The sequence below is a fragment of the Pteronotus mesoamericanus genome, unplaced genomic scaffold (assembly GCF_021234165.1).
Source record: "Pteronotus mesoamericanus isolate MK-2021 breed Mesoamerican mustached bat unplaced genomic scaffold, CSHL_Meso_final scaffold_85, whole genome shotgun sequence".
In the NCBI taxonomy this organism is placed as follows: domain Eukaryota; kingdom Metazoa; phylum Chordata; class Mammalia; order Chiroptera; family Mormoopidae; genus Pteronotus; species Pteronotus mesoamericanus.
This window is the reverse complement of record NW_026555329.1, coordinates 26,028,188-26,049,114: the sequence shown is the minus strand read 5'-3', so window position 1 is coordinate 26,049,114 and position 20,927 is coordinate 26,028,188. Positions and strand designations below refer to the sequence as shown.

General features: G+C 38.5%; 1 protein-coding gene across 1 annotated transcript in view; it reads left to right on the top strand.

Moving 5' to 3' along the window:
* GRM3 (glutamate metabotropic receptor 3) overlaps positions 1-20,927 on the top strand; it is a 207,410-nt gene that overhangs the window by 122,039 nt on the left and 64,444 nt on the right. Inside the window, exon 3 of the mRNA XM_054563977.1 lies at positions 18,529-19,384. Coding sequence (XP_054419952.1) covers positions 18,529-19,384 — 856 coding nt within the window. The remainder of the gene's footprint in view (positions 1-18,528; positions 19,385-20,927) is intronic.

Genomic DNA, 20,927 nt, shown 5'->3' with positions numbered 1-20,927 from the left:
TTGGATTTTGGGGCTCTTTCAACTGTCTCATATGATTTCTATATGTTACTTGAAGTTCTTTTTTTTTTTTCTGGTCAGAGTATGAATGTCACAGTAATAAAAGGTTATGATTCTAGGAGTCACATACTTTGCTTCCTGCTAAATTACTATAATCAAAGCCCCAAGCACTAGAGGAAGCCATATTACACTCATGCTGCCTTCATATGTCACAGGCCACTTAGATTGCCTCTATTGGTATTAGAATAACCTTATTACTATTTCAGAGATTTGTGGCATTTAAAATTTTGTGTACAATTCCATGCTGTTCTAAATGAGCTATTTAAAATTTCTTTCTTCAGAGCACACCCTCATATATGAGCAATTAAGATAATTAATTTTTCATAAACACCCTTTGACTTCATTAGATAGACAGAAAATATTTCACATTTCAAAGCATATCATGTTAATTTTGCCATTATTTCTATACTTGGATCAACAGAGATAGAATTTGCTATTTGAGAAGAGAGAATTAAAAACATACATCTGTCAAACTTCAATACAGTTTCACCAGATGCATGCCAATCATTTTATAAATATTTTCATTTTATCCAATATTACCACTAGTAAGGGATTATGTATATGCCTTTCTAACCTGAGTTTCTCCCAGTGAAGCAAATAGCTCTCTGCAGCAGGTGTGTAAACATCTATTTATCCAAAGTAATTAACAAATTGTGTCAGACAAATAGATATTTTTAATCTAATTTTACTCTTTTATTACCTATGTACTCCTCAAAAGAAGTCAGATTTTTTTTTAGGGAAAAAAATGTGGACTATTAGAATCCTGAACTGTTCATATGGGAAGAACCCACCTTTTAATAATCAAAGGACCTGGTTTATTGTTTTATTTACCTGGTTCATATCACCATAAAATAACAAACACTGATACAGTTTTTGTCTCCTCAGCATAAAGAAACAAAAATTATTATGCTCTACTGAGAAAGTGATATAGATATTGGCATCAGAAAGTCAGTGGAAGAGCCACACCTAAAACCAATTCCATGGCCTTCCCTCCATGTGGCCCAGCAGCCCCATGAAGTCATTGCTGGTGCCCCATGCAATGACTGGTGCCCCATGCAACTTCATCAGCAAGTCAGTGTGTAGAAAGGTCTCACTGTTGCGGAGGTTAGAGAGACCACTAGCATCGTGTACACAGCCTTGATGTTGAGTACCTTAAAACCTGGCTGTGGGTACAATACTACTATGAATTAGTAGTGACTGCAATTCAGAATGTGTCCATGTGGCTCACAATGTAAGGAATAATGTTTAGAAAGGTTTTGAGGATGACTGATAAAATGGAAGTTACATTGGAGAAAGGCTAATTGAGCCACAGGGTGAATGAGATGCTGAATGTGAGGAGGTCAATCAGAAAGTTGTGGCAGTTGACTGTGTGCAAGAGGACAGAGACCTTGACAGGACAAGGAAGTGTGCTGAAGAGAGAGGGAAGGAGAAGGCTTGACTCCCTCCTCCAGGCCCTCCAGCGGTTCTGACTGCTCAGTCTTGATTAGACTGTATACTTGTCCCAGCCAAGGTAAGCCGGGAGGTGGAGCAATTTGTCTATACAGTGACCTCCAAGCTATTTTCCAAGGAACCCTTTCCCACAAGGCCTTGCTTTCAGTGAAGCATCACGAATGAAAGAGGTCTTAGGGGACTTTTATGCAACTAATAACTTAAGTGTGTTATCCTTTTGAAGTGTATCTATCTTTTAATAAGAATTCTAAAAACTAGTCAATGGCAATTCAAAACAACAAATTCTAATGATGAATTTAAGGCACTCCTGTACACTAATGAGGGAAATATTTTGGCAGAGTATTTTTCAGGGTACCTCTCACACTCACCTCCTTCTGGTCCTGGACCAGTTCTGATCATACGTGCTGGTGTCTGGTAGCCGTGGTGACAGGATTTAGCTTGTAGCGACAAAAATCCATGCACATCAGTCAAACCTGACATCCATTTTTAAGTATTTTTTAAAAAATCTTGACCTGAGGATATGTTAATTGATTTGAGGGAGAGAGAAAGGGAGACAGAAAGAGACAGAGACAAAGACATATCGATGTGAGAGGAAAACATCAATCTGTTTCCTCTCACATGCACCTGACTGGGGATGGAACCTGCAACCTAGGTATGTGCCTTGACCAGGGATTGAACCTGCAACCTTATGGTGCATGGAACGACCTTCCAACCCACTGAGCCACCTGGCCAAGGTCATTTTTAACTACATATGTCTTCCTGAATATTTACTGGAACATGTATTTGCTTGAACTGAGCAGGGGAAAAGAAGAGGGTGGAATTGTAGAAGAAATGTACTAGTACAAATCCACCACACAATTTAAAAAATTTCTATTCTCTAATAGTAGCATCCAGTCCCAAACCAGGTCACAGAGTTTTCAGTCACAAAATTGCCTGGTGAGAGAGAATGATAGACAATGATAATACTTGTGCATCTTCCCCTTTGTGGCTGGGTCCGTTAGATGTTATAATCTCCCCATTTGGGCTTGACTGCTTCAGGAAGTGCTTTCTCTCCAGTTTCTTCTTCTTTTCATTATCTTCCCACTAAAAGAGAAGAATTCTCCTGGGCATCAGTAGAGGAGATTGATCCCACTGTGTGAATTCCTACAACAGGCAATATTTGCAGATTATAAAAACTACATGAAAGGGGAAATTCTTAATGATTTGCTGGGTTAAGCTATATCACCACTGATGAACACCTTTAGTAAGTAAGACAAACCACTTAGCGGTCATCTGTCTTATAAAGTAACAGCATTGACTTCTGAACTTGGTAATCAGTGAAAGCTGGCATCATAATCCTTCTTTATTAGCAAACATACTGGGCGTCTACCCACCCCCTCTAGTGAATAAGTTTCTTTTCGAAGCATTTTTAAGCCTGTTATTCAATTCTTTATAAGCCTGCAAACCACCCACTTCAGAGAAAATGGTATTTATTCAAGAAGAGAATCATGCCAGTTGCCTTTTTCTAAGCAGTTGTCTATGTGGTACTTATTTTGCAGTAGGGTTTATGTTTGTGCTTTTTCAAATAGACTGTAGTTAGAGCTCCTAAGTTGTTCAGTCTAAAATGTCCTTTGAAATGTTCCAAAAATGTTCCTCACTCTTTTCAGAGGATGCATCATTCTGTTAGTCTCTCTTGCCTAGCTAGAGCAAATTTTAGCTGGAACACGACAGGCATAAATTGACCTAGTTATTGTTGTGCCCCTTAGTGTTAAAGTAACCTCAGCAACAAATGGGGATTTGCGTTAGATGGCATCTAAAAGCTGAGCTTATAGAATGGTCAGAGAGAGCCCTGAGAGGATCTTACTACCTCTTCACAGCTGCAGTGTAATCAGAACCTGTTATAGAATTTTTGGTAATATTCATATTCCAGGAACTCTCTATCCCTGGGAGAAGTCATTACAACATTGTTTATCATGACATAGATTTGGATATGTCATGCATTGCTCACATCATGTCTTTGAGAAGAATAACTCCTTAACTCCTTAAACTAAATCCCTTGCAGTAAGTGTCAATTTTTTTTTCTAGATGGCATCAAGAGAACAACACATAAAGACCCTCCTCTATTATTCTTCCTCCACCCGACCCCACAGTGTGAAAAGTGGACCACCACTGGTCAATTTATATTAAGCATTGCCTTTCCTCAATTATTCATTCTCCCTCTAAATTCAGATGCTTTTGGGAAGAGTTACACATGAACTGATGATGTTATTATAGGCGGATCAGAAAAACAGTTGAAGGACTTGGAATGATAAATCCTTCAATATAGTTTGCTGTATCCAAGCATCAGATAGACTGCTGAATGGAAAATATCAATATTTTTGTGGATAAACACATTAAATACAGAGCAGAGTTTCTCAGCCTTGGCACTGCTGGGATAGATAATTCTTTGTTGTGTGGAGCTGCCCCGTGCACTGTGGGATGTTTAGCTATATCACAGACCTCCCTCCACTAGAGTAGATGGCATTGCACCCCAAGTTGTGACATCCCGAAATGTTTCTATGCATTGCCAAATTACAAAATTATCCTCCTTTTCCACTGGCAAACTGACTGACAGCAAGGCACAGATAGGACTAATATAAGGAAGAGTTCTTAGAAATGAAATAGAATCATCTGGAAGGAGGGAGGTGTAGGAAGTGATTTCTCTGTCACTGGAGTTATTCAAACAAAAGTGGGCTTATTATTGAGGAAATTGAAACACCATATTAGTATTTGAACTACAGATGCTCCTTGACTTACATCTGGATACACTATTGTAAATTGAAAATATCGTAAATCGAAAATGCATTTAATATTCCTAACCTACCAAACATCATAGCTTTGTGGAACCTACCTTATACGCATTCAGAACACTTAACTTAGCCTACAGTTGGGCAAAATCTTCTCACTGCTGCTCTTCAACTTCATGAGAGAGTATTGTACTGTGTATGGCTAGCTCTGAAAAGATCAAAATTTAAGGTATAGTTTCTATTGAATGTTTATTGCTTTTTCACCCTTATAAGTAAAATATCATAAGTCAAATCATTGTAAGTTGGGGGTCATCTGTATATGGTATTTAAAAGCATTTCTTAATTTTAAAATTATATGTTGCTCAAGCAAAATACTCCACTATTAGGATATGAGTGAAGTATCTAAAATGTGAAACAATAAATAATAGGCTCTTTTCCATCAGGATCACTGGATGAAGTCTAGTCAATTGTTATTTCACTTGACTACGGTCATATTTTTATGAACTTGGTGAGCCAAGCATCTCAATTACTTACACATTACAAGTAGGACACTCATAAAATCAGTTTTTTCATCATAGAATAAGCATTTATTAAAATGTATATTTTAGGTACGGCAAGAACACTATTGTGTAGAGTCTGGGTAACATAAGGCAGAAACAATGTAAAACACAATTCTTAAATAGTAGACATCTTACTAGCTCCTGAGACATGTATAAACAACTTAGAAAATATATCAGGTCCACACATAAAACAGGTACAGGTATAGGACCTCAGTATCAATTAACAACATAAGTACTAGGAGACCAGAGAGAATAAGAGAATGAGCAGAAAGGAATGGAACTGAACAAGAACAAGACTCTTAGATCTGCATAAACAGAAAAGCTACCTTTGCAGTCTTCCTGGAAAGTTACTTTCTCATAGTCTACTGGATAGTATCTGCATATTTTCTCATAAAAGAGAGAACATAGTGTTTCTTCCACCTGGAATGTAATGTTCTTTAGCTGTTTGTAGGCCTTGCCAAAACCTTCTCTCTAGTTCACAGCTCAAACCCTAACCCTTTTAGGAAATCTTTCCCAAGCTCCCATTACATAAACATACACCTCGATTACTATCTTATTAAATATAACTGTCCATTTGCACATGTATATTTTCCCACCAAACTGTAGGTTACTTCAGTTTAGGAACCACATCTTTTTGTCTTTGTATTGAGGGCACCTAAAATAATTCTTTTCCACGTTGAGAGCCAGTGCTTTTTGAATGAATTGAATGAACAGAATAATAACCTAAACATGTCCAAAAGGCTGAAAATCCCTAAACAAATCTTGGATTGGAGATCACAACCATGATCTGCTTATTCTAGATCACTGGATGTTCACAAATGAAAATCAGCATCTGCCTACATCGGAAAACTGATTTGGATACAAAAGACAGATGACCTGGTGAAGTGGGCATGTAGGACAAAAAGTTCTCCTATCTTCTCCACCTCCACTGCCACACGTGTGCCACAAAAGGTGCCTTAATTTGAGAGCAGCTCTAAAGCTTCCACTCCATTTGCCCTTAGACCGACTATCCAGAGAAGACCACCCAAAACTCAATACAACTGGGCACCCAGGACCATTGCAAATGAGGTTAGAGCCCCATCCACACTCTGATCTAGCTGTGTGCAGTCTCTCCACATAAAGTGTACACAGAGGGCTGGCGATGCCTGGTCCTGTGCTTGTAGCTGACACAAAAGAGATGTGTGTTTAACCATCAAAACAATGGGCCACCAATTATATTGAAGCTATGAACACATCGACGACACAGACCTATGTTTCGACTCATACTTAATTCCTACTTCCGACATGAAACCAGGAGAACTTCACCTGCTAGAAGCAGATAATCAAATTGTATTACCCATAGAAATAGCAATCTGAATACTGATCTCCTCCAAAGATGTACTGCACTCATGAGCAATCCCTTCACTAGGCTTAAAAACAGATGCTATAGTCCTTAAGAAAAGCAGAGTGACAACATTACAAATCTACTTACTCATCTATGTCTAGCATCTCTATCACTAGAAATGTCAAAAGGATAGTTCCATTCAGTGAGTTTCATATTGTAAATATAATAATCATAGCACAGGTATGTTACAACTATACACTTTTAGTGTGACTTTCTTGAAAAATATCAGCTCAGTGTACTTACTAGGACTTATTTAACCTTTCATTGCCTCTGTTCTCATGCCTAAAATGGAAATATTAGGAGTACCTCTCTTATTGGATTATTGTGGGGATTAAACAAGAAAATGCAAGAAAAGGGTAAAAATAGTGCTTTATAATAATGAGCATTCAACATTTTAGATTTTACTAAATATTATCTGTTAGCTCTTTTTAACTTGAACATCTCCAGTCCAAGAGGAACAGTTCCAAGAGCAACTGAGGCTTACACAGTTTAAGTAGCAAGTTTAAGTTTCTACCACTTTATAAGTAGTGGAATCCACATTAAAATCCAGATAGCTTGCCTCCTGCACTGTTATCCTGATCATCTTCTCACATAATCTAAGCTTCAGAAAAACCCTACTCCAAAGTTATTTCAGACAGAATCTTCTTGTGTATTTCCTTCCCAGACTTCATTCTAAGGTATTCTCACAAAGCTGATGATCTCCTTCCATTGCACTTGCTTCCCGTCCTCAGAAAAGGGCAATGCTGTTCAAGGACTTCACCACAGGAAGAGAGGCAATAGCAACAGCAATTTAAAAATCCTTTTAAGAGCATTGTTCCATTGTAGAAAGTTGTCACCAGAGGTAATTTTCTAAGGCACTATTTTGTCCTTTCCTTTGTTAATTTATTACTTAATTCCCCTCTGTCATGTGTTTATTGGGAAACTAGTCTTGTGAAAAACAAGAGGTTACCATTAGGAGCACTGTCCACAGGACAGTAGAATGGCCCAGGGATAAGAGTCGGCTTCTTGTGGCCACATGTCTATGATTGGAGGTCATAGAATGAAAAGCAAGATATATAGACATTCGTGAAATATCAACAAATGTCTTAGACTACTATTATAGATTAGTCAGCAAGCTAATTGAAATAAGACTCCTAAGATACAATTCTGCTTTAACAACACAAAGTTCTCTTTCCAAATTACCATTAAATATATGCCTTTTTAATAGATCAATATGTACAAGGCTCAGTATTTCAATATGGAAAGAGCTAACACTTAGCAGTTGATAACAAAGTCCATTGATTTAATGTAGTAGAAGTGCTTTTACTAGTCTGTGAAAAATGCAGTTGAAAATTTACAGAGCATTTTTCCAATTAGTGGACTTCGGAAATTTAAGAATAGTGTCTCAAAAACACCTGCAGTTAAACTCTAAATAAGCGTTGATACTCCAGGTGGTACATCAGTGGGACTTTGAACACTAAATTGCGATGGCTCTATTTTTGACATCACCACCTGGTAGATTATGAAAATCCCTCTGTTACTAGTGACAAAGTCCTGATTCTTGCCATAGGGGAGAATACAATAGAAGCAACACTTTAAAAAATTATATTCCAAATATAGACCCGATTTCCTGGCCAAGTGGTCAGAATGGCAAAGCACCTTGAGACATTTGCCATCACTTAGTAAGTTTAAAAGTGCATGGCCTGCATCCCAGGGACTAGTTGGTTCCTCCCAGACACAGGGCTTCCAATTTGGGTAGCTGCCATTAGGTTCACAGTGTGGCCTCCTAGAATGCAAATTAGGCAATTAAATTCTCCGAATGTGGAAAACAGATGTGACTGAACACATACTCTACAATTTTTTTCAGAATTTTTATACAAAAAGGTCCATATATGTATTAAGCACATATTATCTAAGGCTACATAGTAGTTTTAAGTAATATTATTTATACAAGATTTAAAGAAACACAACAGTAAATGTAGGTTGGTGCTGTTCAGTGAGTTTCAACTGTTATCAATGGCTACTTTACAGGCTCTAAGTTTTTATTTCTACATTAAAGATAGCCTTTATGTTATCTTTCCTTAGATGCTTCCAGAAATTTAAAAGGTCTTTAGTTTTTCTATAGTCTCCAACAACCAATATTATTTATGACCTGCTTGTTTCCAAGAAGAATCCAAGGTGATCTGTAGTGACACAAATAGGAAAACAAATTAAGTACTTGAGTAATTACTATCAATCAAATAAAAGGTTTTAAGTGGACTCAAATTTTTCCTTAAACCTTTAAACTTGACCTTTCTATTATTAATTTATTCATTGTTTTTCAGGTTACATGATCCCTGGCCTTCAGGAACTCACAGCTTAATTCAGAATGAGTATTTTGTCCATATGATTACCCTTCCCTAACCCTTTTCTCTCACGTTGGATGCCATCCACTGTAGTCTTTTTAAAATATAACTTCGGTCATGTCATTCCCTTAATTAAAACATTTTAATGGCATTTTATCTCTTCAAGAATACAATTCAAGACCTTTAATATAGCATGTAAAATACTGAGCAGTCTAGCCATAATCCCTCAGTTCTTCCTTCCTCTACCAATCCCTACAAGACACTGGGTACTCAGACAATATTAAACTCTCTGACACTGCAAAAGTACATGTGCTTTTTTCCATTTCTGTCTTTGTGTTCTTTCTGCCTAAAAACTTTCTTTCCCCTTCTCTGCCTGGCAAATGTTCACTTACCCTTCAAGATCAAACCTAAACATGACCTCTACACGGGAGCCTGCTGTCACTCACCCAAGTGTAATTACTTCCTCCTTCACTTGTGTTTTGTATAAGTATATATACATATATCTCAAAATTTTTATCCTCATTAAGTTTTTTCTGCCATAGCAGACAATAACTTCCTGGAAGATGGTAGAGGTACATTACTCATCTTAGAAACCCTAAATTTTAGAATAGGCATTAATCAAAGTTTGTTGAATTAATGGCTATTAAATTAAACCTTATTTATCATCTTTTTGAGCATTTATTGTATCAGCCAGTGAGTTAAGTGCTTCACATGTGTTATCATTTAATCCTTATTTAAAACATCATAAGCCAGAAATGACTAATATTCCCTTTTTACAGATGTTAAAAAAAATGAAGCTTAAGGAATTAAAATAACTCCCTAGATTCACACAGCTAGTGAGAGAAGAAGCTGGGATTTCAACGGTGGTCTGTTTGATTCCAGTCCTGTGCCCTGAACCACTATACACTCTGCTTCTGTGCCTGGCAACTCTATTGAACTAATGAACAGTCAACAGGAAAACCAGAAATAACAGGGTTCTTTTGCTATAAATAATATGGTATATATCGTTCTGCCATAATTATTGTCACAGAACCTCAGAAGTAAGTAATAATCTTTTTTAAAAAATTAGCCTATAGTCCTCAGGAGCCCCCGGGCCTAGGAAAGAGCTTTTAGCCTTTGGCTAACAGTGAACAAGAACAGGAATGTTTTTTTTTTTATTGATAAAGCTTCATTTGTCATATTATTATGATACAAGTGACTTCAAGGGCCACAGAAGAATATGGATTAGTTCAACTCTGTCAGAAATCAATATCCAAGGCACTGAAGGACACATGTCCATAGGTCTGATCTTGTCAAGTCAGCCTGGGAGTCACACTTGTACGGGTGTTTCTGGCAAACACTAACACACCCTGGGTCCACTGTTAGGGACTGGAATCCAAGTCAATTCAGTTCCACAATTTCTCTTGAAAATTATTCCATGGGGTAAAAAGGGAGCAAAGAGCAGCTGCAGACTGACTTAGTAGGCACAAAACGCTTTCTTGTGCCTTTTGGAAGTACCTGCTAAGTCTAGTGGAAACAAAGTGATTCCTTAGGTAGTGCCTTGTTAGTAGGGGAGCAAGACAGACACTTGTCAAATATGGAGTGGCACTGACATGATGAGAAACCTGACACATATTATAACACTTGTCTCCTGAAAAAAAATGTGACTCAGGGAATCCTATGTGGTCTGCATAGCACTTCAGCCTCAGCAATGATCCATGAGAATGGCAAAATGGGTAACCTTACTATTCATCAGGTCCTTACACACAAATAAACACACCCGAAAGTGTCTGAGTATCTGGGCTCCAAATCACAGGAGCTGGATGCAGTGATTTCAGGAGAGATTGGGATAGAAATTGGGGTTATCGTGGAGTTAACTATTTTTGAAAGTTTCTGCCATGATTTAAGGAGTCCTTTGTCTGGAATGTCCAGGCAAAATCTTCAGGACTGAGTCATGCTGTTGAATGGGAATGGCAATATGAGTCTTTGAATGGACTATTTGGCATGTAAGAATCAGAGACTTTTGCAGATTAACTAGCACGTACTACACTCTATTATATGAGTTCCTAAATTCAGATTAATTTCTGGCCTTCAGACATGGGCTCCAGTCAATTCCCGTCATGCAAAACATTCTCAGATGCATTGCAGGTAGTGCAGTCCCCCAAAAAGTGACTAATCCTTTTCACAGTAACAATAAGATTGGCATCCTTTATAGGCAGATAACTCATGTGATGTGAACAGCTTGGATTCTTCAGACAGTTTCTCAACTCTGTTCCACCTCCAGTTCCCATTTAAAATACAAGCCAATCTGGGATGTTGTAGAGCTAATAGTGTGACTCGATCAATCTGAATAGGAGAGTCACTGTGGGCTCTTACCATCACAGCTTTTAGAACTTTCTGTATGTAATAACCAGGGTTATCAGGGAGCAGTTGGTTCAAAGTGCAGTACTCGGTGGTTCTCTTCTAGGCTTATATATAAGCATTTAATTTTTTAAAAAATTAAAAGAATGAAACAAAGCATTCAGCATGGCATATGTGACAGAAACATCTGAAAGGTTAGACTTATTCTTAGAAACCAGCCCCAGGGAGATATGTAAACAGCAGAGTGCAAAGGCAAACCCATGGAGGTGATCGCTGAGTCTCCTGATTCCCAGGATAGCAGCAATGGGTTATTTTTCAATTGCATATTAGTTTAGATCTGTAGACAGCACTTTTGGAAAGTAAGCGCTTGATGCCTGGAATTTTTGTAGCTAAGCACAGGTCCACACACAAACCAATGACTGTTGCTCCCCTTAAAGTACTAGCACAGACTCAGAAGTCAGAAACAATGAAAGTTCTGAAAAGAATCCTCCTGATGGAAAGAAGTAGGAAGCTTATTTCTACCAAACTCTAAACTTTCATGCTCCTTTTTTTTTTCTATTGAAAAAACAAATTGGCATTGTGTTACCACACAAGGCACAAAGCTCCTATCTGAAATGGGAACATCATGGATGTCCTCAGTGGGAAGAGTGACCACAAGGCTCACTGTGATGCTCAGAGATGACTGAAATTTCCAATCCATATTTCCTTTTCTACAAAACATCAAAGAATACTAGATACTTGAGCTCTTTCCCATAGTTCATACCCTTTGGCTCCCGTGATCAGATCATCATTGAAATGAAGTGAGACATCTGAGTTTCCAGGACTTGCTTAAAAACAGCAGCAAAAATAAAACTCCAAATAAATTGGTCTTCAACCCAAAATTCTCAACAGTGAATTGGGGGAGTGGGCGGTTGGATGCCTGCAATAGCATCACTCCAGATTCAGCCACTGACTATGGGAAAGACGAAGTTTTAGCCATTGCCAAGAAAGAATAAGTTAGTGACTGATATGAGCTCTGAGTGTTTGGCTGCTATGTGTCTTGCACATAATGCTTTTGTCTCCAGAAAAGCCTTACCTTTCAGCTGATCTTAGTATCAGTTCATTTGGTCAAGGCTGCCTTAGGTATAAGTTTATATGACTCCTACTTTAGGTTTATGTGGTTTGAGGCTTAAGGCTTCATGAATAATGCCTTTAGTTTGTTTTGCTTAGAACAAAAAGGCAGTTTTCTAACCTAAATGGAATTGGTTCAATGGCCAGATCCAGTTAGTATAATAGTGGCTTCCTTTTGTATATTCCTAGATAGTTACACAAAAATAATTTAGAGAAATTGATTTTAATGGTACAAAAACCTTTTTGTCAGATTCCTAAAGTTCTAAGCCAATTAGTTGTCTTATGTGTCAACTTATTTTGGTGAAAATTGACTATAATTAATGAGGGATACACATTGCACAGAAAATTGTTTATCAGTAGTGTTTGAGAGTAGCTTTACATTGCTTGCTGGTGGTCAGCTATATTTTCCCCCAGAGGAACCTATCCATGTAATTAGAAAAGGTTACATGGATGAGCAGGAAACTATCTTCATGTATCAACTCATTCATTTAAAAAACATTATGTACCATCTCTATACTCTGCAAGACATTAAGGAAACAGATTAAAAATGCACATTCCCTGTCCTTAAGAGTTTTCATTCTTGTAGAAGAATCAGTGAATAATCAAGAAATTGCACTATACCTCGATTAGTGTGATGAGGGAAATATGCAAAGGAGCGAAAGGGCCTCGGAGCCCGGGCACACAATTCAGCCAGAAGCAAGGTGTCAAGAAAGGTTTCTCTGTAAAGGGGCCCTTGAATGGATTAGCTGAGCAGACAGGTGGTAAAGGTCATTCTAAGCAGAAGCATCAACATGTGCAAAGTCATGTAGATTTGAAAACAGAGTGAACCGAAGAAACTACAGACTTGAGATCATTTGGAGTGGAAAATAATGGGAAAATGGTGGCAGACATCAACAACACATACCATTGGTGTGTTAGACAACTATTGCAGTTGCAGACCATCCTGAATAACTCCAACTTATAACTATAGAACTGGGGAAAAGAAAAAAATACTAATTTTAGATGACAGTATCAAAAACATAAGGAAAGGCTGAGTTACCTAGCCAAGAACAGCATCCTAAGCATTTCACCCTGAACAAAAAAAAAACAACAACAAATACATTTGTAACTTGACAGGTTACAATGAAACCATTGCAATACCTAGTCCTGGATGAATTTAAACCATCCAGAAAATGGAAAGCCCAAGGTGTTTGAACATTGAATATAAAACTCTAGTATAGGCTACATGTGGAAAGGGCTTCTGCTAAGCCTGTATGCAATCTCTCAGGCCGAGGAAATAACAGGCTCTGAAATAAAGCCATTGTGTTTCTCACATAAATCATAAAGCCAACCCTATTCATGATGTGTATGGCTTGAAGCTTTCAACCTTCCAGTTGAAGTGTCCCTGAATTCTTAGGCAACTCTTGTTATCTCTATAGCTGGCCAGTCAGTAAACAAATGCTTATGAAGCCACCACAAAGTATGGACTGAAAAATGAAATATATTTTAAAAAAAGGAATGATTGCTTATAGCCCTCAAATCAAGGAGTTCATGCCTTCAGAAATTTTTTTAAAAAAGACAAAAATGTTATAACTTGAAACACATCACTACGTTGTAGGGTGAGGAATCCAGTACCACAGAGGTTAAGAGCTTGAGTTGCAGAATGGATTGAATTAGTGTGGGAAGTTTAGCATAGCAATAAGATGTTTGGAATCAAATCTTGTCTTTACCATCTATGGGCTCTTCAGCAAAATCTCTAGGTGCTTTGTGCCTCAGTCCCTCAATCTAAAATGGGATCATTGTAGTATCTACTTCATAAGACTGTAATGGAGTTAAAGGAGATAATGCAACTACAACAGCTGGATCTAAGTTAGAATCTAAAGAGAGAAAACCACTTAATAATCCCTCTCTGATTTTAGCCACCCTTGGATTTCTGCAACACTTAACTTTGCATCTGTACCCTCATTTTCTACTGGGCTTTTTTATCCTTTCTTTCCTCATGTAATTTTAATTTAAACCCCAGAAACACGCATCTCTTCCTGGGTAATATCACCTTATTGCCAGGGAGGAAGACAAATCCTTTGGAAAGATCAAGAGACTGGACCTTAAGTTTTGATTATCCACTTATTGGTGCATTTTGGAAAGTCCCTGTGAACTTCAATTTCCTTATCTATAAGCAACAGGCTTATATTATCTTTATGGCTCCTCCCATCTCTAAAATGTAAAGATCTTGTGGCTTATTTTTAGCTTTTTCCAAAGCCATTGACATAAATTTAATCTTTCTTTACCACCTCATATAAACTTCCTTCCAAGCTGTTCTCTTCCAGTATATTTAACTTTGTCATCTAATTCCTATCACTTTTCCTTTTCCACAAGAGTCCAAGTAAGGTCATCAGTGCCTTCTTGCAGTCACGGCCCTCCATGGCTATAGCTCTTCGTTAATGGTTTGGCTAACATTGAAAAGATTCTAGTGGAATTGACTCTCGGTGAACCTGTACTAATTCTTGGTAATTGCCTTGTTCGTGGCTAAGTGCTCTATTAGAAAATTCTCTTCTGGAAAGTTACCAGAAATATGTATATCATACTTATTCATTTATATTTATTCTTGATATACAGTTCCTGAACTTGCCCTTACTCCTCCCTTTGCACTCCCTGACAGTCCTTCCATTATTGATTTCTCAAAGATCATGGATAATGATTACATAATTTAATCTGTGATTTCTTCCAGAACTCGGAGCTGGAGGCAAAGTCAGTTACTAAGATTATGAGCTTTCTCTTGCGCTTCTCTCCTACTTCGATGTGAGATAACTTTTGCATATTACTGTATGACCATTTCCAGGCTAGGAAACGTTCTCATTGATGAGAATGAGGAAGTAAGAGGGACTAGGCAGGATCTTTCTTTTCCTCACCTGGAACCAACTTCCCCAACCCAGTGGTTCTCTCTTCCTACCACATTTTCTCCTGAAACATAATTTACATACAAACCAAGAACAAGAAACACCACTTTGCTCCATTTTCACATTCTGTGCTTCAGTCTTCGTAATTCTCACAGGTCCATGCCAATCGTTTATGCTATCCCTAGGGAGTCCAAGGATCCAACACACCAACAGTACCCATCCCTTGTCACTAGCTCTGCTAATGCTCAACTTCCCCAATGCAGGCTTGCAGTCCAATGGGTTCTTTGGAGATCTTGTCTTTTCTGTCTTGTTGAGACTACTTTGTGTTGTTTGAATTATTTTTTAAGTCTTTCTAGCTCTCTTGAGCCTTTTTAGAGGTTCAGTCCATAAGAAGTGAAACTCTACATTGAAACCATTTTTTCTGAACCATATATAACGAAACCGTTTTTTCTTCCTCCACTCCTACTGATAATCTAATTGGGTAACTTTTTTCCCAAAATTTTACATTACTTCCCCATCCCAAAATGGTTCTTATTTTTAAAATGATGTCCAGTGTAGGAGTTCCCCTTATTTCTTCATGCTTTCTCAGAAAAACCATATGGCCAGTAAAGCAAGTCAGGAATGTTTTACATGCCCAGTTTTTAGACACATGAGACAGAAAACATCCAGCTGACAACTATCTGGATATCCCCCAACTCTAGTTTTAAGTTTTATGTTTTAAGTTCCTGCTAATAGCAGTTAGGCAATTTCTTATATGTACCACATTGCTTTGGTCCCTCTCACCTGTTCTTCCTACCTGGCTACCTCCCTGTGCTTCAAACCTCAGATTCATAGGCTACACATGAGAGGGTCAACATGAATTTACAAGAGGATAGGCACGGCACTTAAAGTGAAAAGACCTGCTTCTAAATCTTGATTTCGCCCCTACTTTTTAATCTATCACCAAAGACGGTAGTGAATATCAAAGGATAATATATATAATATCCAGGACACTGGTAACTGGTTTTACAACACAATAAATACATATTTTAAAATGCATAAACCAACGATAAACTTTATTCTTCTCTAAACTTTCAGCTTAGGGTAGGTAAAGGAGGGAAAGAAAGGGAGATTTATAATCTGCTGACTTCTGTGGTGATTACTTTTTTTACATTAAGCATTTTTACCCTTATAATCCAGGGAAACTAATCTTAAAAGGAACAGCTCACCATGATAAAAGCGGTTTAGCTTTTTTGCTCTATGATTCAATATAGGTGATACAATTGAGAGTATGCTTCCTTCCTTATTAGTGTTCCATTCTCATGTTTCAGCTCACTGAACATGCCTCCTTTTCCAAGAGTAGGTCATAGTCTCCTCATTAAACACAGAGAGAGAGAGAGAGAGAGAGAGAGAGAGAGAGACTATCTTTAAAATGATGGCAACAATTGTAGTTTTATTCCAACCCACCATCTTCCCAACAATGCTACAGTTCATAGTTCCCCTCCCCAGCATAGAGAATCTTTGCCATACTGCCATTACTGTATGCCTAGTTCATTCCCTTGTACAGCCTGACTTGCTTGTAAACTGTTCTCAGATATCCTGGAGAGGTAGACATGAAGCTACAGGATCCTATCAGTCACAAGACAAGAGCTGTCTTCTTAGGCAGCTTCCCATTACTTGTTCCCCCTAGAAGAACAGAGGTTCACCAATTTTGGATTCTTTCACTGTGTTTCCTAGTTGCCAGAAAATGTCCCTGGGCATTTTTCAGGTCCTTTCATTCTCTGCCTCCCTGAGGGGTTCAGGTCTTGATAAGTATAACTTGAAGGTGAGAAACTATAGCATCAAGACAAGATGGCCTTTCCAGTGCTACCTAGAAACTCCATAATCAAGCCAAGCCTATGTACAGACTTATCACCTGTCTGCCACAGCGGTACATAAACCCAAAAGAAGACGATATTCAGTATAGAAATACTGACAGTACTGGCTCAGGGCCATCTAAATCAAGCTGAATAAACAAGCAAAGTTCCTATGTCCAAATGAGTCAATACAGACCAGGGTCTCCTGGTCCTGAAGAAGAAGAAATAAATGCTCTAACAGGCGTCATCTACCCCTGGCCACCCATCCACTCGCTTCTATAGCCCAAATTTTACTCATCTCCTAAAATATTTTTTAAAAGTCGTTACCAAATGCAAAACGCAAGAAAGATTTGTGTCTTTATTTTGCATTATATTGTATGCTACGTATTGGACTTTCTACCTGTTCTATTTGTAGTTAAGTAAGAAGTACCAGGATTTGAAAAGATATAGAAAACATTATCGATAGCTCTGGGGTATATCAAAAGTATTGGTTTCCTAGCAGGCCAGATCTCCAAGAACATGCTGTATTTCTGTGTATGAATTTGCCTGTTGGTTTTCTTTGCCAGTTGAAATGATGATTAATTAGGACTCAGATGTTAGTTGTTTTATGTTACTTAGGCTCATTGTTAGCAGCTGTCTATTTCAAGTTTTGCTTTACATGTCAAATATAAACCTGAAACTACAATTTCCAGGAAGAAAATCTCAAAGTACTTACAGAGTCTATCAGAATATTGAATGTTGTTTTTGATAAAGTCCATTTAGTATGTTATGTAACTTAACTAACATCAATATAGAGATTGACTTGTTCAGAATATGTGATGTAGCCAGGAAAAATAAAAACAGACTTATTATTAGATATGTCTATATAATCTGTGTAGATATTTGTAAAAATATTTGTATCTAAATACTCTATGCATAAAATGACCTTTGATAAGCTAGTCTCACTCTCCTTTTTTATTCTGTAATAAATAAAAATGGTAAATATTATTGACAGGTCAATTATAAGAATTTTAAATTCTTCATTCAGAATAAGTTTTAAACATTTTGAAATAGATGGTTCTTTCTTGACAAAGTTTTCAATACATCCTTATTTGCTTTATAATCTAAAATATTATAAGAATAACATTTGTATGCTTTCCTTTCACGTAGTCCAAGTAGAAAGAAATTTTTTTAAAACAGAGAAAGCAAGCAAAGAAAATACTTGTCAAGCTTTTCAGAAGTTTAAAAAGTATATGCCTAAAATTTGGGGTGGGGCAAATAGAATTGATTTTTTTTTGGCTTAACCTAGATAATAAGTGTCTAATTTGAACTGTCCATGTGGCATACAGTTCTCAAATTAAGCTCTTTCAGAAACTGCCGTTTTTAGCAAAGGAGGGGGAAGTGAGAATTCGACAACATCCAGGCTCTCTCTATACAAACTGCAGCCAAATTGTCTAAAAACTGAATTTGGCCAATTCACTGTGGCTCATTGTCTGAGTTATCTTTAAGAGGACCACAGACACGTCAAACAAGCACGCTGAGGCACCTGAACAGGATCAGTCCTAGCCCTGCGTCTGGCATAAAATCCAGGAGTGGGATGGGGCGCGGACGGGAGTGCTGCCCTTCTCATTTCTCTATCATTATGTTCTTTCCCGACTCATAAACGGCCTGTTTGGAGCCTGCTCTCCAATATCCAAAATCCTGTATCCAGAAATGCGTCTGGCAAAACATCAAGAAAAGTTTAGTGATCTGGAGGTGAAAAGGAAGCAGGGTAAAAGGTCTGGTGTTATTCATTTTTCTCGTCCTCTGGGTTCATAAAACGAGTACTTCCCCTTTCTCCTTCCACCAGGTGGCAAACCTGCTCAGGCTCTTCCAGATCCCTCAGATAAGCTACGCATCCACCAGCGCCAAACTCAGCGACAAATCGCGCTATGATTACTTTGCCAGGACTGTACCCCCGGACTTCTACCAGGCCAAAGCCATGGCTGAGATCTTGCGTTTCTTCAACTGGACCTACGTGTCCACGGTGGCCTCTGAGGGCGACTACGGGGAGACTGGGATCGAGGCCTTTGAGCAAGAAGCCCGCCTACGCAATATCTGCATCGCCACTGCGGAGAAGGTGGGTCGCTCCAATATCCGGAAGTCCTACGACAGCGTGATCCGTGAGCTGCTGCAGAAGCCCAATGCGCGTGTCGTGGTCCTCTTCATGCGTGGGGACGACTCACGAGAGCTTATCGCAGCCGCCAGTCGTGCCAACGCCTCCTTCACTTGGGTGGCCAGCGACGGCTGGGGCGCGCAGGAGAGCATCGTCAAGGGCAGTGAGCACGTGGCCTATGGTGCCATCACCCTGGAGCTGGCCTCGCAGCGGGTCCGCCAGTTCGACAGCTACTTCCAGAGCCTCAATCCCTACAACAACCACCGCAACCCCTGGTTCCGGGACTTCTGGGAGCAGAAGTTTCAGTGCAGCCTGCAGAACAAGCGGAACCACCGGCGTGCTTGCGACAAGCACCTGGCCATCGACAGCAGCAACTATGAGCAAGAATCCAAGATCATGTTTGTGGTGAACGCGGTTTATGCCATGGCCCACGCCCTGCACAAAATGCAGCGCACCCTGTGTCCCAACACCACCAAGCTCTGCGACGCTATGAAGATTCTGGATGGAAAGAAGCTGTACAAGGATTACTTGCTGAAAATCAACTTCACAGGTAAGCAAGGAGCCTTTAACCATATTCTATGGTGCAAACAGGTGATATCAAATAGGAATCAAATATCTCTGCTCCCACCTAGAAATTGTTTCAGAGCCACAAAAAGCGTTCAAAGAGTTAAACAAATATTCCAAGATGCAATATGATGGTTCTTTGATGTTCTTATTATTTCTGAGTGAATATCGTGGCCAGTACACTAAATGAAGTTGAAAGGCCTTCTAGGTGGGGCTGACCTAGGTGGTAGCTGCTGGAAGTGGACTATGTGACATTTGCTCTCTTCCTTGTCATTAGCTGTAAGATAAGACACCCATCATCAGGGCCTTTAATCTTTAGCAGAACCGACAACTCTGTAAGGCACATGAACTTCCAAGTCTTCCTTGTGGGTGATTTGAGCAAAAGAATCTCATAACTTTCACAGTAGGTGAGAGCGAGAAAAAAAATCACTCTTTTCCCACAGTCAAAATAGAAGGAAAAAAGGGAAAAGTAATCAGACCAAGGAGATTTCCAGGCATTTGAGATTACTTCTTCTGCCATACAGAAACATTTCCATGTCAGCATTCAGAGTTGTGGATTTTCTTAAATTATGTCATGAAATGAAATTTTTTCTGGGAGTCTGGGTATAAGCAAGTTGAAGATTGATGAAAGTCATTCTGATACAGTAATGAACATGTGAAAGTGTATTTAAAGTGGCTTTTGCCACCTCTCTGTTTACTTCTAAATATGGTCTAAATATTTCTAAATATAACATTGCATTTTTGTGCATCACTAACACATAAGAAGCACAAAATCTTTAGGTTAACATTCTCTACTAAGATACCAGTAATCTCAGCACATTGAAGTACTGGTTCTGGGGACTTCAGCTTAATTCCAAATCATTAAATGGTAAGTACTTTTAGTGAGCACAAAAGATTTTGATGTCAAAAATATTACAATGATAAAATGCTTTCATTTGCCTAAATTGCTAATAATCTCCCATGGCACTAAGGCATCATTCTAGTCTGCATAGTCTGTTTCAACTAATTTATCATTCAAGACATGAAAGTTTGTATGCTCAAATCATACTACCATTGGAGCAAGCAGCAGTTCTCACGTCTCCCTTAGAGATAATCGCTCGGAAGTCAATGGCCTGAAAAATCTCTGGTCATACTGAGAGAGGATCCTATGACCATTGTTTCCTATTTTAGAATTCTAATCCCTAAATCAGCCTTGAAAATAAGCACAGAAATGACCAGCGTGCATTCTGGCACATCTCTTCTTCATTCTACCCACAGGGAGCCAAAAGTAGCAGAAATCAATTATGTCAGCATTCCTTACTATCCATCTGATGGATACCATCTCGTAGCATTAGAATGACTATTGTAAGTGGAAAAGCTTAAACCTTTTCTGTTCCCTATATTCTCATAGGTGTAGTCTATATAGAAATAACAAGTGTGTGTGCTTGTGTGTGTGTGTGTGTGTGTGTGTGTGTGTGTGTGTACAGGATCCGACAGAAGTAACGCCTGCTTAAATGTGGTTGGTAGGGTAAGAATATGGATATAATAAT